The 23,554-nt window shown below is 44.5% G+C and overlaps 1 protein-coding gene across 1 annotated transcript in view; it reads left to right on the top strand.

The window, feature by feature from the left end:
• ISPD (Nucleotide-diphospho-sugar transferases superfamily protein) overlaps nt 1-19,818 on the top strand; it is a 37,065-nt gene extending 17,247 nt beyond the window's left edge. The window contains exons 8-12 of the mRNA XM_087389440.1: nt 16,668-16,736; nt 16,854-16,900; nt 17,340-17,430; nt 19,313-19,514; nt 19,589-19,818. Coding sequence (XP_087245566.1) covers nt 16,668-16,736; nt 16,854-16,900; nt 17,340-17,430; nt 19,313-19,375 — 270 coding nt within the window. The 3' untranslated portion in view covers nt 19,376-19,514; nt 19,589-19,818. The remainder of the gene's footprint in view (nt 1-16,667; nt 16,737-16,853; nt 16,901-17,339; nt 17,431-19,312; nt 19,515-19,588) is intronic.
• The last annotated feature ends 3,736 nt before the right edge of the window (nt 19,819-23,554 follow it).

Here is a 23,554-nt window from a genome sequence, read left to right as displayed (position 1 = left end):
AGACACCTAAAATTTGCTTCACAACCAACAAAGCATCTCCCTTTATCATGAGTCTCTTTATACCCAGACTAATGCATACTTTCAAACCTTCGAAGAGGGCTGCATATTCAGCTTCATTATTACTGCTGGCTTCAAGCGGCTGCATTAAATCCTCGATAACCTCAAACCTATCCACCTCTTCCTCACCAAACCCTGGTGCCCCCACAAAATCTACCTGTGAATCCTCATCTACCAAATCCACCAATGCTATTGTTCCTTCATCACTTTCTGAAGTCATCGAGCTCTCATCCTCACTGCTGGTTTCACTTCTCTCTTCCTCTTCACTTGCTGAATCTGAAACTTCAGCCCTGCTTGTTGGAAAGGTCACCTCCCCATCTGTAAGCCCCCAAATGAGGAGAGCGTGGGGGAGGGAGACCTAGGGCAGGATGTGCCCAAAAGAGAAGAAAGAGAGGGGGCTGCCACATGGGCAGCACCTCATAGGTTTGCGACCTGCGATGGGTCAGCATGGCAAGCCATATGGCGAGGGTAGTGGGCAGGTGAAGGGCCTGCAATAGACCCTGATGATGGCGCGGTACAGGCGGGTCAGGACAGCAAGATGTACGGGATAGTACGGTGCAGGACACGTGGCTGGGAAGAGCCTGGCAGAGGGTAGAACCAGCAGGCCTGGTGGAGCACCAAATTGGGGCTGTCAGTGGGCAGTAGGCATGCCTTATATAGGCTGTGCCCCTGCCTTGATTGGAGGGCCAAAGGCCCTAGAAGTGTGGGGCAAAAGGCCTCGGGTTTTGGAGCCCTTAAAGGCCTGGTTGGGCTGAGCCAACCAGGTCGGTTGGGCCAGCCAACCTGGTCTGTCCAGTCGGCGAGATTGGGACAGACTGGTCGGTATTTTTGCCATGCCTTGGGGCCTATAAATGCAGAGGCTCTTGCCTCATTTCAGCATCCAGCAGTGCAGCTTCCAGCAGAGCAGAAAGGAGCAGCAGAGCACAAACCTTGGGGCCTACATCCAGAAGCTGAAGGAGTACCAGTGTTGCTGCAGACTTAGCTCAAGTGTGAGGCTGAGACCTTGGCTGTCTTCTAGGGCAGCAAGGAGCTGAGGTCAAAGGACGGAAAGTCTACAGAAGCTCCAGGTGGAGCATGCGGGCTCGAGTCTAGAGATAGCTAGCTGATAGGAGAAGGACCTTGTGGTAAGATCAGAGGACCACACTATTGGTGGGACTTTGGATCTATCTCTTTTGTATTGTGTCCATAGTTTTGGACGGAAATATATATTTTGGTGGTTTCTCTATCTGGCTGGTTCATTGTCTATTGATGAGTCTGCACATCTATTGAATGCACATAAGTAAAGAAGTTTGTGATTCCACACCCACACCGCACGCTGTGTGAGCTCCTGGGCATTACTATAAGTCTTTCACTGCGTGTACCCTCTTTTGGTCATTTCTAACATGATATCAGAGCCCATTTAGGAGGCTCACAGTTGTGGGAGCCTGAAGGTAGGGACCTTGCTGAAGGACGACCCTGATTCAGAAGCTCTTGGGAATCGACTTCCATGACTGGAGGATTGTGCCCTTGCGAGAAGGAGGGTGACTCAGGTTCAGTCAGGTGCGTTCAGAATTCTGGTCTACTGAAATTAAGTTTGGTTGACTTTGCTGTGTGGTATAAACAGCAGAGATGTCGATCTCTACAGCCTCTTCAGCCCCTGCTTTCCCTTTCTCCTCCCCGAGTTTTCTCTCTTTCACTATCCCTAACTTTGGAGAGTCTGGGAAACTGGATGGGACTAATTACCCGATCTGGAAAGTGAAGATCCGGAGTCATTTAGTGGCTCGGAAGTTGACCACGGGAGTGGAGTCGAAGCCGGAGGACATAGTGGATAGGCAAGGGAAGATATTCATGGCAGTAGACAGAGAGGAGCTCGAAGCTTGAGAAGACAGAGATGCCCATGCCCTGGCAATAATCATAGGGACTACGGCAGACTCTGTTCTTCCACATATCCAGCTGGCCGAGACGTCAGTAGAGGCGTGGGCCACCCTGAAAGATCTGTACGAGACGGACAACACCTCCTGGATTGTGCTTCTTCAGTATCAACTCTACAATCTTGATATGGAAGAAGGAGATACGGTATATAGTCATTTGACGAAGGTCAAGGTGGTGAGGGATCAGCTGGCAGCAGTTGGTCAGAAGATAGACTCATGCCATTTGGCCTTGATGGTACTGAGCAGACTGCCTCGGAGTTTCAAGAGCTTTGTTACGGCTGTGACAGCAGGACAGAGGACCAAACCTCTGACGTTTGAGGAGTTGGGTCCGTTACTGCTACAGGAGGAAGCTCGGGAGAAGCTTTACAACGAGGACAAAGATGACAAGGCGATGCTGGCAAAGGATTCCGCTGGCAAAGGAAAGGGCAAGCCTAACGGTGGCAAGTCCAAGAAAGACGACTTTGACGATGAGGGGACTTCAAAGAGGAAGCATAAGAAGAAGTGCTTCTACTGTGATACGCCAGGACATTTTGCAAAGGACTGCAGAAAGAAAAAGGCGGATCAGAAAAACAAAAAAGAAGTCTGACTCAGATTCAGAGGGAGAGGCCAAAGCAAATGTGGTAATCAAAGAGTTGTTCCTGGTGACATTACCGAGTCTTACCGAGGTCAGATATGTTGATTCAGAAATCACAGTGAGGATGTCTGACATAGAGATGTGGGTCGACGAGGAGTCAGATGTCTTTGTGAAGGTGAAGGACAGCATGGAGCGCTTGGTACCTTCCAGGTGTGTGGCTGTCGACACTAACACGAGGGTGGATTCCATGGAGGGCCCTGGGGTCTCATAGTCAGATGGATGCTAGAGTTCAGAAGGGGATAGTACAAGATTACACAGGCGCTTGGTGGGTGCCTCAATGGGAGTTTGCTTTGCTTTCAGAGCGAACATTCAGGTAGTACAACAGTCTGGTATGTATTTGATATTTTGCATTTGAGCCTTTATAGCATGCTGTGGAGAGACTCTGCTCTTCATTTGTCTCAGGTGATACGAGATTGGAAGGAATTGGCCTTCTTCGAAGGTAGAAGGGGAAGTCTTGGTGCTTTTTCAAATCTCGGATGCAGATTGCTAGAAGGTGATGGACAAAGAGTACTGAAGCCAGAAGAGTACTTGCTTGAGAACTCAGCGAGAGTTCATGGTCCAGGTCATCTGGAAATATTCATTGGTTGCAGACCTTACCAAAGGAAGGACGGGTTGAAATAGACCCTTAGAGCATGGTGCCTGGAAGACTCCAGGTTGTTCACTCATTATGAGGGGACGACTGGAAGATCGTGACGGATGGATTGCTCGAGTTCAGAGGCGGGAATGTGGCTAAAGGAGGTGGTACCAGGAGGTGCTACCAAAGATGGACGTGTGTTCCAGGATGGTGTGCGGAAGCGGAACCGGACCTGGTGGAGCAGGAGCCACTGGATGAAAAGCCAGGAAAAGATTTCAACACCGAAAGGTTCCAGAGGACTACGACCAGGGAGTTACTGGAGCATCTTCATCGACGTGTTGGCATTGGGCCGAGATGTGGTGGTGAGAGGGGGTGTTGGAAAGGTCACCTCCCCATCTGTAAGCCCACAAATGAGGAGAGTGTGGGGGAGGGAGACCTAGGGCAGGATGTGCCCAAAAGAGAAGAAAGAGAGGGGGCTGCCACATGGGCAGCACCTCACAGGATTGCGACCTGCAGATGGCGTCAGCATGGCAAGCCATATGGCGAGGGTAGTGGGCAGGTGAAGGGCCTGCAATAGACCCTGATGATGGCGCGGTACAGGCGGGTCAGGACAGCAGGATGTACGGGAAAGTACGGTGCAGGACACGTGGCTGGGAAGAGCCTGGCAGAGGGCAGAACCAGCAGGCCTGGTGGAGCACCAAATTGGGGCTGTCAGTGGGCAGTAGGCATGCCTTATATAGGCTGGGCCCCTGCCTTGATTGGAGGGCCAAAGGCCCTAGAAGTGTGGGGCAAAAGGCCCCGGGTTTTGGAGCCCTTAAAGGCCTGGTTGGGCTGAGCCAACCAGGTCGGTTGGGCCAGCCAACCTGGTCTGTCCAGTCGGCCAGATTGGGACAGACTGGTCGGTATTTTTGCCATGCCTTGGGGCCTATAAATGCAGAGGCTCTTGCCTCATTTCAGCATCCAGCAGTGCAGCTTCCAGCAGAGCAGAAAGGAGTAGCAGAGCACAAACCTTGGGGCCTACATCCAGAAGCTGAAGGAGTACCAATGTTGCTGCAGACTTAGCTCAAGTGTGAGGCTGAGACCTTGGCTGTCTTCTAGGGCAGCAAGGAGCTGAGGTCAAAGGACGGAAAGTCTACAGAAGCTCAAGGTGGAGCACGCGGGCTCGAGTCTAGAGATAGCCAGCTGATAGGAGAAGGACCTTGTGGTAAGATCAGAGGACCACACTATTGGTGGGACTCTGGATCTGTCTCTTTTGTATTGTGTCCATGGTTTTGGACGGAAATATATATTTTGGTGGTTTCTCTATCTGGCTGGTTCATTGTCTATTGATGAGTCTGCACATCTATTGAATGCACATAAGTAAAGAAGTTTGTGATTCCACACCCACACCGCACACTGTGTGAGCTTCTGGGCATTACTATAAGTCTTTAGCTGCGTGTACCCTCTGTTGGTCATTTCCAACACTGCTTACCATATCGAAATTCAATTTCTTCCCATTCGTATGTACATAAAAGATTCCTTTCTGCCAATTCTGAATTGCACCTACCTTCTTCAACCATGGCCTTCCAAGAATCAAAGGATAGGCTCCCAACCCCGTATGCATCACATGACAATCTGCTCGACATGAAACATTGAATGCCTCAACCTCTGGGCCAGGTACTATCCCTAAAGTCTTCACCTTGGAGTGGTTTTCCATTCTGATGCGATAACTAGAGGAGCGGGATATCTTCAATCCTAATCTCTCTACACAAGCTGGGCAAAGGCTTTACGGATTCCAGAGGTACTAGGCTGACCTGCATCTTTTACTTCTACACTATGATCATTCACCCTATTATTTAACCCTGTTGGCAATGGATAAACATCACCTCTAGCACGAGGAGGATTATCACAGTGTGTGCTGTAATGTCCCCACTCTTCACAATTAAAGCACTGGACACAAGGTGCAAATGACCCTTGACCTCGTCCTACCTGGCACGGGCCTAAATTATTTGAAGAAGGCATGCTGCCTCTGCCATAACCACCCGATGATCTACCTCTTCCCCTACCGTTCATCAAACTGAAACTCAAACTCTTCATAAGCTCCGACATTTCATGAATTTCTTCTTTTATATTCTCCTCCTTCTTGACTTCAGGCTTCTGTATTTCTGGCTTCACATGAGAGATAATTTCAGGCACATGCTGAACCATTGGCATCTCTTGCATCATTTGTGACAATCTTATCTGCTTCCTCTTTTTCTCTTTTGCTACCCTGAGAGCATCCTCATAAGCGACCAGCTCTTTACATTCAATCTTTACCCTAATCTCCGGCTTCAGACCAGCAACAAACCTATCCTTTTTTATGACATTGGGAGGAACTTCAGGTAATAAGGCCACCTGCTATTTATTCCACAACACAATGAACTTACCGTCATACTCATCCACTAACTGAGTCGGCTGTTGCTGCAATAAACATAGCTCTCTCCAAATGCCATCAGGATCTCTAACACACATAAACCTATCCAGGAAAGCTGTCCTCACCTCTGGATAAGTCGGGTTTCTGTGAGCACCCTGATCATCACGCATCCTTGCAGAGAAAGTCTGCAGCCAAGTTCTCGCTTCTCCCAACATGCACAAAGAACCCCCAAGAACGCTAATCCATGGAGTCATCCCCTCCACCTATAGATTCATGAAACCTCAACGATCAAAGTCCCTATCATGACTTCCATTCAGTCACTATTGCATCTGCACACAAGCTGTACGTCATACTCAGAATTGTAAGCAGCCACATCACGAGTGCTTCCAGGAGCGACAACTCCCAATCTGTCTTCTGTTCCAGCTAAGCTACCCCAGGCAGCCTGCACACTTGTGCGTGATTAAAGGTAACAAACCCACAGCCCAAAAAAATAAGCGACTCGTACTTCATGTTGATCAGCCCATTAGCTCTCTGCTCAGCTAATCGTCCATCAGCCTTGTGCTTTTTTTTTTCCAGATCATCACACCCCGTTGACAGCCCGTACACAGCCCAATCGCCCTCTCAGATCATCACAACCCTCTACACCTTGACGCACTGCTTTTGTACACACACTTTGAAGCCCATGAACCGTCCGTTCATTGACCAGCAGATCCTTTCCTCTCTCTTCCTTTTCCGCTCTCTCCCCCCAACTCGATCTCTCCCACTCATCAACGTTTTCCAACACTCTCTAGTAGCCGCCATCCCACGTATCAGCCCACTCGTCAGCCAGAGCATCCCCAATCCTTGATCACGTAGCCACCTTGCATGCATACATTCCCTTCCAGATTTTCCAGCCACGTCATCACGTAGAATTTACCACTCTTCATTTAAAAAATGCAAATATCCCCCAAGGCACATTCAATGCACATTTTGGACCTTTGGTCACACAATTCCCACACACATTAGCATGCACATTAAGACTTGCATGCACCCCCGTACACACACATAAAAAGCCCCTTGACATGGACACCAGAACATAAACATGCAAGTGCACATTGACTCAAGAAAATAAAATAGAAAAACCCTTCATGACTTGATTTATATGACCCCAAAATCATTTTTACTTGACCACACACTGGACACCCTTGCTCTGGAGATCTAGTACAATCACATTGCATTTAATCATTTCCCATGAAGTCTCGACAAAACATACTTTATTGTCTCAAATAACTATACATTAGTCCATCATGCTTGTGAAAGAAAAATCCACAAATGCCAAAAGCCCACACCTACCCTAGATGTGTACAACTATGTGCCTACCCACAGCTATATCCAGTGCTCAAAAAGTTGATACAGGTTTTGTCCTATCAACGTTTGTAGAGTAAAATGATATTTGTTCTTTCTTCTTGTCAGAAAGTGGTTGAAAACCTCACCACTCTGCGAGTGTTTGGGGAGAAAGAGAGAGAGCAAGAGAGAGTGAGCTTGAGAGCTGAAAGCTTGAGAGCTTAGTTGCAATAGAAGAGTGTAAGAGTACAACCGAAAGAGTGAGAGATAAGGTTTTGTCCTAGTGACAAAACCCTTGTAGTCACTAACCATAGTTAGTGAACTAATTGCGGTTAGGGGAAAAAACCTCTTAAAGAGGGAAAAGTGCCCCTAACTAGCTTATTAAATTACATTGGTCATTGCTGAATTATATCTATAATTCTAACACCCCCCTGCAGTGCCAATGCCATGTATAAGGCTGATCAATCACCAAACGGATATAAGTTCAGGGCACTGCGAAATGCCTCAAACTTTTCACGTGGTAGTGCTTTGGTGAAAATATCTGCAACGTTGTCATGGGTGGACACAAAGATCATACTGATCTCTCCTGCATGCAACTTCTCTCTGACGTAGTGATAGTGAACCTCAATGTGCTTCGTGCGAGCATGAAACACTGGATTCTTTGCCACTGCAATGGCACTCTGACTATCAGTGAGAATTGGAGAAGGACCCTCCAAAGACAGATGAAGATCAGCAAATAGACGTCGCAGCCAGACACATTCAACTGTTGCTGTGAAAGCTGCCCTGTACTCTGCTTCACATGATGAGGTAGCCACTGTAGATTGTTTCTTGCTCAGCCAGGAAATGCAAGATTTACCCAAAAAGAAACAATTGCCACTAGTGGACTGCCTAGTGTCATAATCACCAGCCCAATCTGAATCACTGTAGGCATGCATCTGCAAGTCATCCCCCTTGGGAAATAACAAGCCAAAAGACTTCGTGCCCTGCAAATAACAGAAGATGAGCTTAACTGCCTGCCAATGCATAGTTTTTGGGCTGTGCATGTACCTGCTCACCTGAGATACTGCAAACTGAATATCAGGTCTAGTGTTGCAGAGATATATGAGGCATCCAACCGCCTGACTGTAAAGTGTGGCATCAACTAATTCTCCTGCATCATGCATTGTGAGTTTCAGCCCCGGCTCCATGGGAGTGGCTATGGGCTTACAATCATGCATGTAAAATCTGTCCAAGAGTTTCTGCACATACTTGGACTGAGACATAACAGTGCCACGTCTCTCTTGAGAGAACTGGATCCCCAAATAGAAGTGAAGCAGCCCCAAATCTGACATGTCAAAGTTGGTCTGCAAATCAGCTTTGAAATCTGCAATTTTATCTTCATTGGACCCTGTGAGCAGTAAGTCATCGACATAAAGAATGATGACTAAAATTTCCCCCCCATCCATCTTGATGTAGAGGGTGCTCTCAGTAGGACTATTGTGCAGCCCCTTGCTGGTCAAAAAGGCATGAATCTTGGCATACCATGCACGAGGGGCCTGTTTCAGCCCATACAAAGCTTTGTTTAGCTTGCATACCTGAAGTGCATTTGCTGTAATTTCAAAGCCTGGAGGTTGTTTGACATACACCTCTTCCAGCAAGTCTCCATTTAAGAAGGCTGTTTTTATGTCCAACTGATGAACATTCCACTCAAAATGTGCAGCCATTGCAATAACAGATGGGATGGTGGTCATCCGGGATGTAGGAGCAAATGTCTCCTCATAATCTATGCCCTTTTTTTGAGCATAGCCTTTAGCAACCAGTCTTGCCTTGTATCTGTCAATGGAGTCATTTGGCTTTCGTTTCACCTTGAAAACCCATCGTGTGCCAATGGCATATTTACCTGGTGGCAAGTCTACAACATCCCAAGTTTGATTTTTTTTAATGGACTGCAACTCATCGTGCATGGCATTCATCCAATGCACATTGTCCTTTGCTTCTTCGAATGTTGCAGGCTCCTCCTCATCAAGAAGAGTACCTGCATATGCTGATTCAACTGAATTAGCACCTTCCATGTGCCTTGCTGCACTGCGAGTCCTGCCAGGTAATGGAGCATCAATATTACTCTCCCTGAGAGTTTGTAACAGCCAGTTTGGGACTGTTATTGTTGCATGTATGTCTGCAATTTTTTGCTGCACCACCTGTTCCACTGCCTGTGGAGATGGCAAGACATCCTGTGGCTGAACTGAAGCATCGGGAGGTGGCTGTAAATTCTGATTTGCATCATAAATATCAGCAGCGGAACCCAAGGCAATGGGTAGCAACCCCTCAAAAACATCCTCTGAAGAAGAAGGCATATGAAATTCAGCCTGAGTGTGAGCTGAATTTTCTGCAAATATCACATCTCTACCGACAATGATTTTGCGTGTAGCAGGATTGTAGAGACGGTACCCCTTGCTTTCTGTACTGTACCCAACAAATATGCACTTAATTGCCTTATTTGACAACTTGTGCCTAAATTCAAGTGGCACATGAGCATGTGTAAGGCATCCAAAGACTCGGAAATGATCCACTGAAGGCTTTCTCCCATTCCAGACCTCATAGGGAGTTTTGGTTTTCAAAGCCTTAGTGGGAGCCCGATTTAAAACGTAGTTGGCACACATCAAACCTTCAAGCCAGAATTTGTGAGGCATGTGTTTGCTTTTCAGCATACATCTGTCCATCTCCATAAGAGTTCTATTTTTTCTCTCAGCTTTGCCATTTTGCTGAGGGGTCAGCCTCACTGTGAGCTGATGCACAATACCCTTGCCTTTCAAAAAAGCATCAAAATCTGCAGACAAGTATTCCCTACCTCTATCTATGCGCAATCTCTGTATCTTGAGTCCGGTTTCATTTTCAACCATGGCTGAAAAGTGTTTAAACACCATGAATACTTCTGATTTGCGCTTTAGCCCAAAGACCCAAGTGAAATTGGAGTAATCATCAATAAAGGTACCAAAGTAGAGATGACCACCCAATGATGGAGTCCTCATGGGACCACAGACATCACTGTATATAAGCTGTAATTTGCGGACAGCTTTAAATGAACCATCCTTTTTGAAGGGGAATCTATGCATCTTGCCTAAAATGCACCCTTCACAGGCATGTGGAGGAGGTATCTCAAGAGGTGGCAATGCATCAACCATAGAGTGCTTCTGAAGTGTCATCAAGCTGTTGTAATGCATGTGGCCATATCGGGCATGCCATAATTCTGCATTTTGCATGGCAGCAGTAGGGAAAGAAACTGCAAGAGCATGGGGTGCTCTTTTCTCAAAAAGATCAAGCTGAAAAATCCCATGCAGCAGAGTACCAGATAATCTTAAGGCATAATCATTTTCCCTGTCTCGGACAGCACATTTGTCATCCTCAAAGATGACCTGAAATCCAGCTCTGTTAAGAGTGGACACTGAAAGAAGATTCTTGGTGATACTAGGTACATATAAGACATCTGAAAGTGTGAAAACTGAGCCATCAATGGCAGTAAGCTCAACTTCTCCTATGCCACATACTGAATATGACGAGTTATTGGCACAAGTGACTTTCTTACCAATGGGAGGTGGATGCAAGGAAGTAAAAAGACACTTCCTAGAAGTGATATGCTTGGATGCACCGCTGTCAAAATACCAAGCGTTCAGTGTTTCATTGACACTGAAGGCAGATGCATCCGTAGAAGAGATATAACTGCAATTCAAAAATGCATATGTATCGTCATTACAAGTGGCTGTACTATCCCGAGCATCTGGAGCAGCCAGCCTAGAATTTGAAATGCAAGATAAAAAGGCATAATCCTGTCCAACAAAGTTGGCTGCAGCATCCCCACTGTCAGATGCATGAGGAGCTGAATGTGAAATAGCCATACCAGAGCTGTTTTTCTTCTCTTTTGCAAGCCTTTTCCTGCATTCTACAATGTGATGACCTGGCTTTTTGCAGTAATGACAAAAACCCTTCTTTTTGGGCTTACTTGCATCATTTTTAGCCTTTTGTGAAGGCTGTCCTGACCAACTGGAAGGCTGATTTACTGATGTCTTTGCCTGTCCCTTTGTTTTTGACTTAAACTTTGAGAGCATAGCTTGTTCACCTGCACGTGAAGCCAAGTTTTTCCTGGTCTGCTCTTCCTGAAGCAGAAGTCCTATCAACTCATGAAAGGTGAGAGGATTTGCACCCCCCCTCAATGATAAGTTCAGCGAGGTATGAAAGCTGAGATAAGACTCAGGAAGAGAATTCAGAGTGGTGGTAATCATCTCTGAATTAGGAATAATCTCATCTATGTTCAATAATTGCTCTCTGAGATCTTGTAGCTTTGTGAGGTGGACTAACATCGAGTCACCCTTTTCCATATGTGTATTACTTAACTCTCTTTTCAAGAAAGATACCCTTGCATCATTCCGGGCTGCATACATGCTTTCTAAGATATCCCACGTTGGCTTCGAGGTCTTACACGACCGGATATGTGGAATGATAAATCTTTTCACTGAAAGAGAGATGCATGACAAAGCTAAGGCGTCCCGTGAATCCCATCTCTTCTGCTCTGGAGTAGTGGCTATAGCTGCACCAACAACTTGTTCTGCAGCTGCACCTTGTGCACGACCTCTTCCACCTCCTTGCTGAGGAGGGGTATTAGGTGCCATACCTGCTGGTCGGATCTCACCCCCATTCACATAATCCCATAAATTGCGAGAAATCAGATTATCGTGTACCATAAAACTCCAGCGGGAGTAGTTGGTACCATCCAACTTGTCTTCCTGTGAAAGACCACCGAACTGGAAGTCATTCTGATTTTGCTGGGCCATATTTGAGAAAGAGATTTAAGCAGATACAAAACTGAATTCCCTTATTGGGAATGAAATGCACAACTCCCAAAAAACAAAGCCAAGCACTGGCTATAAATGCAACTCAGATTTCTGCACTTGCACTGTCAGAAATCTGTCCAAGCATCAAAAACTCTCCAGAATCTACCAAAAGTGCTGCAAAACACTTCAAGAAAGGCAGTATGAACTGAAATCTCCAAAATTCCTCTCCCAACAGAAAAGCCCCAAAATAGGCCCGAAATTGCAACCGGAAAGGGGCAAATTGAGCAAAATCCCCAAATGTTGCAAGAATTGCGCTCTGTCTGTAAAAGCCCCAAATTTCACTGCGAAATTGCAGTGTAATTACAAAATCTCCAAATTTCTTCAAGAAATTGTACAGCAGAATTGAAAGTCCCAAATTTCGAGCTTGAAATTGCAACCAGAAAGGGGCAAAAGCACAGAAAGCCCCAAATTTTGCAATTTCAGCAGAAAGCCCCAAATTTCAGACCAAATCTGCCGATCTGTCTGCAATGTTTGCTTCACAAGCAACTGTGAACCTGAAAATACCCCAATAACTGCAAAGGACTGCAAATGTCTGCTAGTACAATGAATACAGACGACCAAATACAAATTGTATGGATAAGCAGGTCGTGCGGTCGCAGGCACGGACGGGATTGCAGGATGTACGGCGTCAGGACCTGTACGAAAACAGGTACGACGATGTGCGGAAGCAGGTACGAACAATGTACGGAAGCAGGTACGGCATGTATGCGTGTGTACGCACGGCAAACTTATGGCATGTACGATTGGTACGGCGCTGACGCAGGTAAGGTTGGTACGGCGCTGGCAGTCGCTGACGTGCAGTACATAAATGAAAGCAGCAGGTACGGTACGTGTAGGTACGACAGATACAGTACGCGCAGGTACGTGCAAGTACAAATTTCGTACAGTCGTACGGACAGTCTTTGGATTGCTTCGGGCTGTACGGACGGGATGTAGCAGCAGGAGCATGGGCTGGAGGCAGGAGCTCAACGAGGCTCTGATACCAAATGTGAGTGTTTGGGGAGAGAGAGAGAGAGAGCAAGAGAGAGTGAGCTTGAGAGCTGAAAGCTTGAGAGCTTAAGAGTGTAAGAGTACAACTGAAAGAGTGAGAGATAAGGTTTTGTCCTAGTGACAAAACCTTAGTAGTCACTAACCATAGTTAGTGAACTAACTGCGGTTAGGGGGGAAAACCTCTTAAAGAGGGAAAAGTGCCCCTTACTAGCTTATTAAATTACATTGGTCACTGCTGAATTATATCTATAATTCTAACACACTCTAGAAAATGTGGCTCCATTCAAATATACAACAAGCTCTAATACAATCCCTTAGAGTCCTTCATATTGTAGAACCTGCTGACAACTTGTGTACTGAAAGATGTTGGAGTAGAACACGCATTGTCGCACGTGTAATCCCCCATATGAGGAGAGCATGGGGACATGATATCTGCATAGGATGTCCACCCGTGGGGCTCAAACTTCAAACGTGTCCAAATTCCTCCTGCACGTCAGGATTGCAAGCAGCTCTTCTTACAGAATTCACAAAATAAACTCCTCATGGTCATCCATGCTTCACCCGTGGGGCTCAAACTTCAAACGGCGTCTACATTCCTCTTGCAGGTCAGGATTACAAGCATCTCTTCTTACAAAATTCACAAAATAAACTCCTCATGGTCATCCATGCTCCACACGATCTGCAACCCGCCGTTATGACCAAACATGCCAAGTGGGAATCACTGCTTCAGCTATTATACAGTTCCAATCTTCACTCTGCAATCTCCTCAATATCACTAAACATACTGCTTTTGCTCGACTATTTCAAACCGAATATGCAAGCGTCGATACCAAAGTGTTAACCTCCTAACCAATTGCCTGACAAACATCTCACAGGTGTCCAAGACTGGATCACCTCTATTACACCCTGCACACAAGTCACAAATGGGGATGCCTAATTCACAAGTTTCCCTAGAATACCCTCTTTCTATTTCTAGCTAATTGCTACGTAACAATCTCCCATTTCGTTCATTAACTTTAGTCCCTTTGGGTCCGCATTTTGTTGGAGGTCAACATCTCCTGATGTCACATGAGTGGGTTAGGGAGAGAGGGCCTTGCTTGTGGGTGTGCCCACCCTGTGAGAGGTTAGGTTAGGCTGAGTGAGGGCCTTTATTGTGGATGTGCCCGCCCCCCATGAGGGTAGGGCGACGGGCATATCTGCCCTCTGTGGACAGCCCTTTATAGGGCAGGAGGCTGAGGCGGCCTGGTCAGCCCTGTCAGTTGGCTCTAGAGCTAGGGGCATAGCCCCTGTAGGGCTGCGTGGCAGCCCCTCTATATGGCAGGCGGGCTGTCAGGGGAACATGAGTTATGAACCGTGACTAACTTTGGCTTAGGGGACTAGCCCAAGGGAAGCGACACTTCCCAGACGTCCCTAGGTGTACACACTAGGCCTACGTGCTAGGGGCAAGTCAAGGTTTACAGGGTCATAAAGTTAGGCCCAAGGAAACGAATGTTTCATTGGTTTGAAGGGATAGAACTTTATTGTGGGGGAAAACCAATATTCCATTGGTTTTGTGGGGTAGAGCATTAATGAGGGGGCCACATAGCAGCCCCTCATGCACACCTACCCCCTTCCTCTCCTTTCAAGGCTACGGGATGTTTTCCCTCTGCCGGCTTCCTTCATGCATTTCGAGATCGCCTTTCCCCCCATGTTACTTGTTGCTGCACGATTTTCGAGGCTGCCCCCTTGTACACATTTTTGACACGCATTCTAAGGTGCTTTGATCATTGGCTGTACGTCCTATGCATGCTGCACGATGCATTTTTGCAGGTTGTACGGCTACTGCATGCTCCTCGAGGTCACCGTACGGCTGTACGGATCTGCTGTTGGTGATTTGAAGCAGACGTACAGCTGTATGGGCTGCTGGTGGGGCCTCTGCGCATTTGTACGGTTGTCTTTTGCTGCAGGCATGCCTTTTCCAAGATGGGTGGCTGGCACGCTTCCCAAGATTGGCTGTATGGGGTTTTATGACTGCTTTGCACGTGGATCGAGGCTGGCTGCACATGTACGGGCTGCTGCACGACTCCCAAGGCCTTAATTGCTGCTGTACGGGTTGCATTGATTAATGTACGTGCAGTTTTCCAAGTTGTACGGCTGACTGTACCATCCTCTTGCACGATTGGTGACACTCTCTGCTGGTTGATTGTTTCTCATCTCCTGCCCAAGATTTGCTTGCTCTCTTCCTCCCCCCCCCTTTGCCTCTAGAACTTTCTCTCTTTCATTCTTCTAGCTGCCCTTTTGCCCTTCTAGCCTCCACTCTGGATCTGCTGCCCCTGGAGGTGTTTTGGAGCTGGATTGAAGTAATTTTGGAAGCTTGTTGTTGCTCCTTTGTTGTTAAAAGCCCCTTGGCCCTTCAGGCAGTGAATAGGCACCCAGTCACAGAGGGTGTAACCAGATTGGAGTCAAAGGGGGCAGTGTGGGGATTTTCTTCATGTATTGTGGTCACTTGTTCAGTCTGAGCTCTGTGTTGATGCTTGGTCACCCTGAGAGGCTGGTCAGTGGGTTGTGGGTTTGCCAGACCTGTTGAGCAAGTGGGATGCTTGGACACCTTTACAGTTAGTCATGGACAATGGTGACTGCCTTAGCCTTGCCTTGGCACTTGGGCACTAGTGTGTGCACTAGGATGGAATGCAGGTTATAGCCAAAGTTTGGCTTGGACACTGGAATTGCCAGTGGGGTAGAGCACCAGGGTGAGCCCCTATGGGCAGGAGAGGGAGTCGGCCCACCTACAGTAGAGGGTCGGCCCACCTAGGGCAGGGGTTGCAGCCCACATGTACCAACCGACTGGGGGGCGGGGTGGCTGCCTATATAAAGGCCCCTCTCCCACACTTGTTATAAAGGCCTACATTTATATACATTTCCAAGAGTCGCTCTAAGGACTTGCTATCACTGATCCATCTGAGGTCCTGCTACATACCAACTGGAAGTAACACTCGTAGCTCACTATTTTATATACAATATATTTATGAATCCCATGCACCTTCTTCATGGACATTAATAGATTCAAACGCCATTGAAAGCTCTTCACACCTATGATGATCTCCTTTGTTTTTAGTGCATGGCCATGGATTCAAGAATTTGTCTGAGTCTCTAACTCACAGACACGCAAGCGCAGATGAATGCATATGCATATAAACATATGCACATGGCCATGTGCTTAACATTTGGGAGCGCAGTTTGGGCTTCCTCAAAGTAAGCATCCTTCTGAGGAGCTTTCCTATGCAGGTGGAGCCTTAACTTCACGTGAGGAATTAAAGATAGTCTTATGACCTCCATGGTGCCCTTACTATTCAGTGGAGTAGCTACAAGTAGGCTTTGTCCAATGCTTGATATACACCAAGGCTAAGGGATTCTCCAATCTCTTTTTGTTTGGGGGGATCATTAATGGAGGTTTTTTCCCCATGCAACCTTGTCTGGGAAGAGTGGCTCCCCCTGTTTCCTGAAGTTCAACAGAAATTTAATGTGAGAGATGCTAGCTAGCATTGTCATCCTATAGCTGAGCGTTGGACAATATATGCAATGTTCGTTGATTTGCAGCGTCCTGCTCTCCATCCTCTTCTTCTTTCACTCTTCGCCCTCCGGAAATTGCTGTGGGCTCACTACCCGTCTCTTAAAGGCATTTATTCACCCTTCCTGGTGTGGTTGCGTTTCGGAGGAGAATGCATGTAATTTGTGGCATGGAGGTGCTGTGTTATTCTCTTTTCCCAAGTTTCTGGAATTTTCTAACCCTTGGCTCTGACAGCACGCTTTCACCCTCTGGCTAATCTGGCCCTTCATGAGATATATGCAAAGTCGCTCACAGCTTATTTAGTTTGTTAGATTAAATGTGGGGTGATAATTAGATGACATGGGAGGTTATATATGAGGGTTTTTTAATGTGCAGGCAAAAAATGATGGCTTTGTTGAGAGGACATTAGACAGGCGCTGGCTTTGGGAGATGCAAACTCCTCAGGTCATCTCTTGTTCCGTATGATCTGTGGGTTTTGGCTGCCCTTTTGGTAGTATTGAATTCGAGATACAGTGCAATAAATAACATCACAAACATAACACAACTGCTTGGCCTCAACAGGTGATCGAACCAAATTTGTTACGAAGGGGGTTTGAGCTGGTTGAAGAGTAAGGTTTCAGAGTCCACGTCATCTCTCAATGTATAATTTTGAGACATTTCAAGCACGTTTTAAAGATCAGTTTTTTTTTCCTGTAGGATGTTCTAACATAGGTTTAGAGGAAACTCTCACCACATGATACTTTCACATGGAATGTCCTATAGTGAGCTTTTTATGGATTGCAGAAAGATGAACAATTTTCCTCCTGCATATTGAAGTACTACAAGCTAGGTTGTATCTATAGAACTTGTGTGCAGAGTGATGAGGGATTGCCAATCCGATGCATGTTCAAATCCTGCACTAAATCTTGTTTGTTGTGAAGGAAATTGATGACCACTCTAATCCATGTTTTAGTCTACTTTTTAGGCAAGTTTTGTACATGCAGAATCGATCGAACACCATAGTCCATGTTTACAGCTGCTTCTGTTTTTCATTGTTGTGACTGCCAGGCAAAATTTGGAGGTAACAGATGATGTCTCCATTGTAGAGCATCTTAAGCATCCTGTTTTTATTACAGAAGGCTCATATACAAATATAAAGGTATCTCCTTGTGAGTTTCTGGTGTATTTGGAGTGAATTAGGCAGAAACTGTTTAAATGCTCGTCTGTTGGAATTGGCCAAATGTTTTGGATTTTTTATTCTGTTATTGTCTGTCAGGCCCTTTGCATTGTGGAATTTTCCGTGCCTTTTCCAATTTCATTTCAGAAGCCTCGTATTTCCCATCTCAGATTCTTTTGCACCTTGGGCATATGCTCATGTGCCAGATTAGCTCAGAAGAAAGCTTGATGTGAAGTCACAGAAATGTGTACTTATAGGGTAAAGTGATGAAAGCAAAGCGTATCGATTATGGAATTCTACTAAAAGGCAGTTGATTATCTCATGTGATGCCATTATTGAATGATGGGTTGCTAAAATGCTTACTTCAGAACCTTCTATACCATTCTGTCAAGGTTATTTATGAATTGCCTACAAGTAGTGAGTCATCCACTCATCAATCCAGCTTACACACCAATATTTGATTAATGTTAACTTTTATCAATGCCTTCTTCTTCTCCCTCTCCCCCCGCCCCCCGCGCGTCCCCCCCTCCTTTTGATTTGTCAAAGATCATACATCACTCTCCCCTAACTGGCTGGTCTCAAACAGTCTCTCTTTTCATAGCGGTGAATTTGTTTGTATTGTGAGCTGCAGGAAGTGTAATTCTAGTACAGGAGTTTGGAATGTGAACATAGCTCTACAATTGGACGAAGAATTTTCTGGTGCAACTTAATAGTGCAACCTTGCATAGGAGCATTGAGAGTTTGTAGGTCCCTTTATGTTTGCGAGGTGCTTAAAGGATGCCGGGCATCATTGTCATCCTTTGTCCACATGTCAATATATTTCAGGGGTATGCCATTCTTGGTATGCCCACAAGGCACCGCTGAGAGTATACCATGGAGGTGTTGTGTACAGGCCACTTTGATGATTGGGGCTTTTCTGGCTTTATGGGGACTATGAGCCCCCAGTATACATGGACGTTTCGTCAATTCCTCCCCTTCAGAATGTGTACAAAAGCAGGCTTAATGTGCAGAAGTTGAAGAACGGTGATCCTTCACTCTATGAGCAGTGTCATGATCCACGGAACTTTTTGGCTTGGAGGAATGGAGCATGGAGCTCCAATTTCAGTTGGGGTTTGTGTGGAGCTTCATATACTTTTGATGATCAGGTAGAGGGCAACAAAGCTTGGAGTAGGAGTTCTCCATAGATTTCTGTAATACTCTACACCACTTTCCACCCTTCTCAGCTTACAAAAAGAGAGAAGACCTAATGCACAGCTTACAAAAATGTCAGGAGTTGTGGATTGGAGAGGACTTTTACATTACAGTGGATCTTTTATGCCTATCATGACTAGCCTTTGGGCACAAAAGAGGCCGGCCTTCCTATATCCTCTTCAAGTGAAAATGGAAGCTGACAGCAAAGTTCTGATGCTTTGGGAGATATTTACTAGAAGTCAATCCTTTGAAGAGTTGTGCAGCTTTTTTCCACCTCCAAAAATGACAGATAACTGCTCATTACACATAGAAAGGCTGATCTCCCTCGTAAGGACTGCTCTACATCTTGTGCAGGCTCTCAGCATATAGCCTTTGGCCACTTCTTGCTGGTTGATATGAGGAAAAATATACACGTTTTGTTTGAGATCTGAAAACAAGATTAATTTATCAGCATTGGCATTCATCTGTGGACCTGAGATTTTTATCCTATACACAATCATAAGTAGCTAAAGAACCATGCCCTTGGAAACCCAGTTTACTTTTTTATAAACTCAAATTATCCTCCTCTTTAGAGATTTTGGTTTATGAAGGGCAAGGAGTTTTTTAAATCAAGATGGATGCCAAGGTTGGATTAAATTGGTTGTAACTCCGGAGTGTCTTTTTCTCTTCTCAGGTTACAACTCCAGATGATATGATAGTTGCAGAAAGAATTCTGCATCAGAGTGGACAGAGTTAGGTGTTCCTTGGAAGGGGACAAAATAACTTACAAACAGAGCAGGAGTAAAATGGCCAAGCCATTTGCTCTGATTTTATCTTTCTTACATTTGTCAATTGACATGATTGACAGTGACATGTATTGAAGCCTTCTTACTCAGGTGAGTCTGCTTGCTATCTTATGATCTTTGTTGCAGTGGAGGTTTAAAGGTGTTAATCTTTGTTTGTGTTACAGGACATTCTTCAGATTGTTCAATAAGCCTCACATAGGGACGTGGACTTGCTGTGGCGATCCTTCACCTTATGACACTATATTACGGTGCAATATTTCCTTGTAAGGTGTTCTGTTGAAACTAGGCAAAGGATCATTGCATTTTTTTGATCCAAAGTACATTTGAGATGATTCAGTTGCCACAAATGAAGCCACATGGGAATAATAGCTATTGCATTCAAATTGAACCGTAATTATTTCAAGTCGATGCATTCAAAACCTGTGGTAGGGAAAGGATGATGGTCTGATGCAGTGATATGATAAAATCGTCAGTGGAAGATGGAGTTTAATTTTCAGATTACATGACGTTTATAGGTGCTGGTAAGACTAAGATATTGTTCTCTCATGCCTGAATTTTGTTGTGGTGGCGGGGAGCAACTGGTAATTGAATCTCATTTCTATCAAAGAATTGTAAAAGGTAGATTCACACCAACATCCAACAACATTTAAATTTCCATATTACATATTAAATGAACACATATTCAACATTTATTCAACATGCTTAATTTGTAAATTTGAAAAATGATGTGTCTTTTGAGGAGAGGATACAAGATAAGATGCCCCAACACTTGTACATATTTAGGGCAAGGTTGGATAGAGTTAAACAATTGAGGAAAAAAGGAGCCAAAAAGCTTTCCATTGGGTAGTGCATTTAGTAGATAGAGAATTCGCAACAGACAATCTTACAAAATGAGAACCTCTGCTCATTTTGGAAGCCCGAAGTTGCAACGATTCTCTCTCTCATAGAAAGACTGAAATCTTCTATTAAGCTATAGAAAAGAGAAGTGCAAATGTAGGAGGAATCATCAAAAGGGACATCTCAAACTTAAAGCATATTTAAACCTCAAAACATGGTCATACAAATTCATAAAGAGAACATGTGAAACTATTAGTATTTCTTAAATTAAGTAACAAAACTCAATTGCAAATAGATTTATCATGCATCAAAGCACCCAACCTTAATGTTCAATGCCTTAAAAAAATTACTTATGCCAAAGCATAGTAGGGATTTTCTAGTGCAAAACCATTACATGATGTGGTTACAAGGGACTTTGTTTCATTCTTTCATTTTTACACGTTATTGTACCACACTAGTCATGATTTATGTTGTATGATTAGTCTCTTTATAATGAAACACAATGAAAGAAATAAAATATTAACCTATTCAACAAGTAATTCATGTATGGGTGATCCACAGCCGTCATCATCCAAAATCACCAAATTGATAGCAATTGTGCTTGGTACAAAACATATTATATAAGTATTGCCAATGGCCATGTGTATTGTAAATGTACAATCACAATCAATTTTAGCTCTTCTAAACTAGACTTTTGACCACACCTATTGCTAAAATTATGGGTTGAGTCAAAGTTTGCACATTTATTGTCCATTAAGGACTCTAGTGTAGTTACCCATTACCACAATGGTCGAAACTTGTTGCCCTACAATCTCTTGGTTGAATATGTGAAGGGTTGCATCTTGCCTTATAAAAATGCATTTCTACATGATAATGTTAAAAAGAAAAATGGACATGAGCTTTGGCAGTGCTGAGCAGTTCTTGAGCTTTGTCTTGCCATTAAGTGAATTGGACGGGTAGAACTCGCTTGTCCGAGACATTAATTGTAGTCTTTTGCACATACTTTTACAATGGTTTGCACATATTTGATCATCTCATAGAATAAACGCCAACTACAATAGTAGCTTGCTAATTCTGACAATCAATGATCATGCAAACAAGAACCTTAAGCATATACAAACATGTTACATTTCTTATGCTCCAAATAAATAAATATATATCCCAAAACTTAATGGTAAGGCCCATAAGCAAAGAGTCTACTCTTGAGGTTAGTCATAACCATGTTGCTCAATGTGCATTATGAGCATGAATCTTTGAAAATGTGCACTCTTAGCATGCTTGCTTTATAGGTTTTGAAATTGGCACCTCGAAAGAGAATCCTAAGTCAAGACATTTCGATAGTTCCTTCCCATGATAACCAAAATGCCACAGGTCTCCAAATTGCTAATGGATGACAATCCCTCATCTTCCTGAAAATTTATGACATTTGAATTTTTTAGAAGCTATAGATATATGGCTACCTAAATATGAAGATAGGAAAGGCTTTCTAGCACCATCTCTTCTCCAAACTCTCATTGTTGTGCTTGGACCAATTGGCTCTTCTTATACTATTAAGGGTAGGTATGAGTGCCTTTCATGGACATTCTTTTGTAACCTACCTTGGTAGCCTCTTTGAGGAGGCCCTAGCTACTCTTCATAAACGGCCATTGGTAATCATTAATTCTACTTCTACCTTTGCAATGTGCTTTCATTTCTAATTTATCTTCTCATGCAAAAAACTAGTCAAATGTGGCTCCATATTGTATCATGATTTGATGATCCTACAAATCGAAATTTTATTTATACTTGCAATCATTTTTAAAAAATAAAAAAACATCCAAAATGTGCTAGAAAGGATTTACTAACACCATGAGGAACATTCACAATATCTTTGGTCTCTTACTTGGGGTGTGTTAAAATCTACCTTCTATCCTTTACACCATAAATGCCATCAAATATATACATGCATTTCATGAATATGTACAAATAACAGGTACTACAGGCAGACTAAAACCAAGTAGCAAGAACTAACAATGGCAAAGATATCCCAATTGATTGGGGTGGTGGAATGGAAGAAGCGGGTGATGGTATGCTAACAAGAATGAATATTCAATGGTCATTTTACACTGAACTACAACAAAGGTACTTGAAGAGAAGACACTAAAAAGAAGCCTATCATCTAGCATCTTTGGGTATTCATGTTTGATGCTGGGGTCCATCAATCTAATAGACCCATGGAGGTAGAAGCACCATCATCAAGCTATAGTGAAAAATCCAAGCCAACCAAATTTATAATTTGGCACATTATCTACAAAAGTCCTAATGAGAGTGTCAATCTACCATGACAATGGTTGTAATTGAGTGTCAAAGAATGGCAGCCCTAGGAGCAGAATTGAAGCAGAAGAAGACATCTAAAGGACTTTTGAAAATCTAGTTGTAGTCATCACTTTCAAAAAGAGATGCACTAAAGACATAGATTGAAGGCTTTTTCAGAGCAGGAAATGCATTAGGTTGTTTATAAATTGAATGGAGGCCATCACTGGGTGGCCATTCTAACCAATGGGGGAGGGGGGTTTCCACGATGAGTAGCCAGCACCGAACACCCAAGTTGCAAACCTTCCTTCCTATGTGGATGCCACTTTATGCCTAGGGAGATCCCTTCCATAGGTAGCCAAGCTTGGCTATCTAGGGATGGTGGGCACGGGGTGAATCAACAAATGACAAGCTATTCCAGGGTCCCTCCAGCAACCAAAAGCTTCCTGATCGACAATCAACCCAATACACATTGAATGCCCAATGGGAACTTTAAAGTTTTCATGGGGATATGGGCGTGACAAGTAAATATATGGATCACGATGAGGAACCTTGTAGCACACTGCAAAGACATGGTCATCTTCCCAGAGGCATTGGTCACTTTTTACTCTCTTGTTATGGTTTGAACTATGCAAAAGAAGATGCTTAGATCAATCAAGACATTATCGCCTATAATGATGATGTTCTTGTAGTCTACCATACTCTTGTAGCAATGCTAGAGCATCTCAAAGCATGAAGTACTAAGGCAAGTTTTAGATGCATTTGGATGTGCAATGGGTATCCCTGTCCAGGTGTCACCTTTTTACACACCTAGTTGGATGGCTCCAAACCATCTCATTTTAGGGTTGGATATTCGTGTAGTGGGCGGACTCTTACCCTCGAATGAGTAAAAGCATAGCGGACATCCACACACTTTGCAGGTGCATATCTGATCTTGCCAAGTGGTAGGACACCCCTGCAAGGTTTCCTCATTAAGACGAGTCATTAAGACGACCGCCTAA

This window comes from Dipteris shenzhenensis, chromosome 18 (genome assembly GCF_047967505.1).
Source record: "Dipteris shenzhenensis isolate YYH24624 ecotype China chromosome 18, Dip_SZ_1.0, whole genome shotgun sequence".
Lineage (NCBI taxonomy): Eukaryota > Viridiplantae > Streptophyta > Polypodiopsida > Gleicheniales > Dipteridaceae > Dipteris > Dipteris shenzhenensis.
Note: the sequence above shows the minus strand (reverse complement) of the source record. Positions and strands in the feature narration are given on the sequence as shown.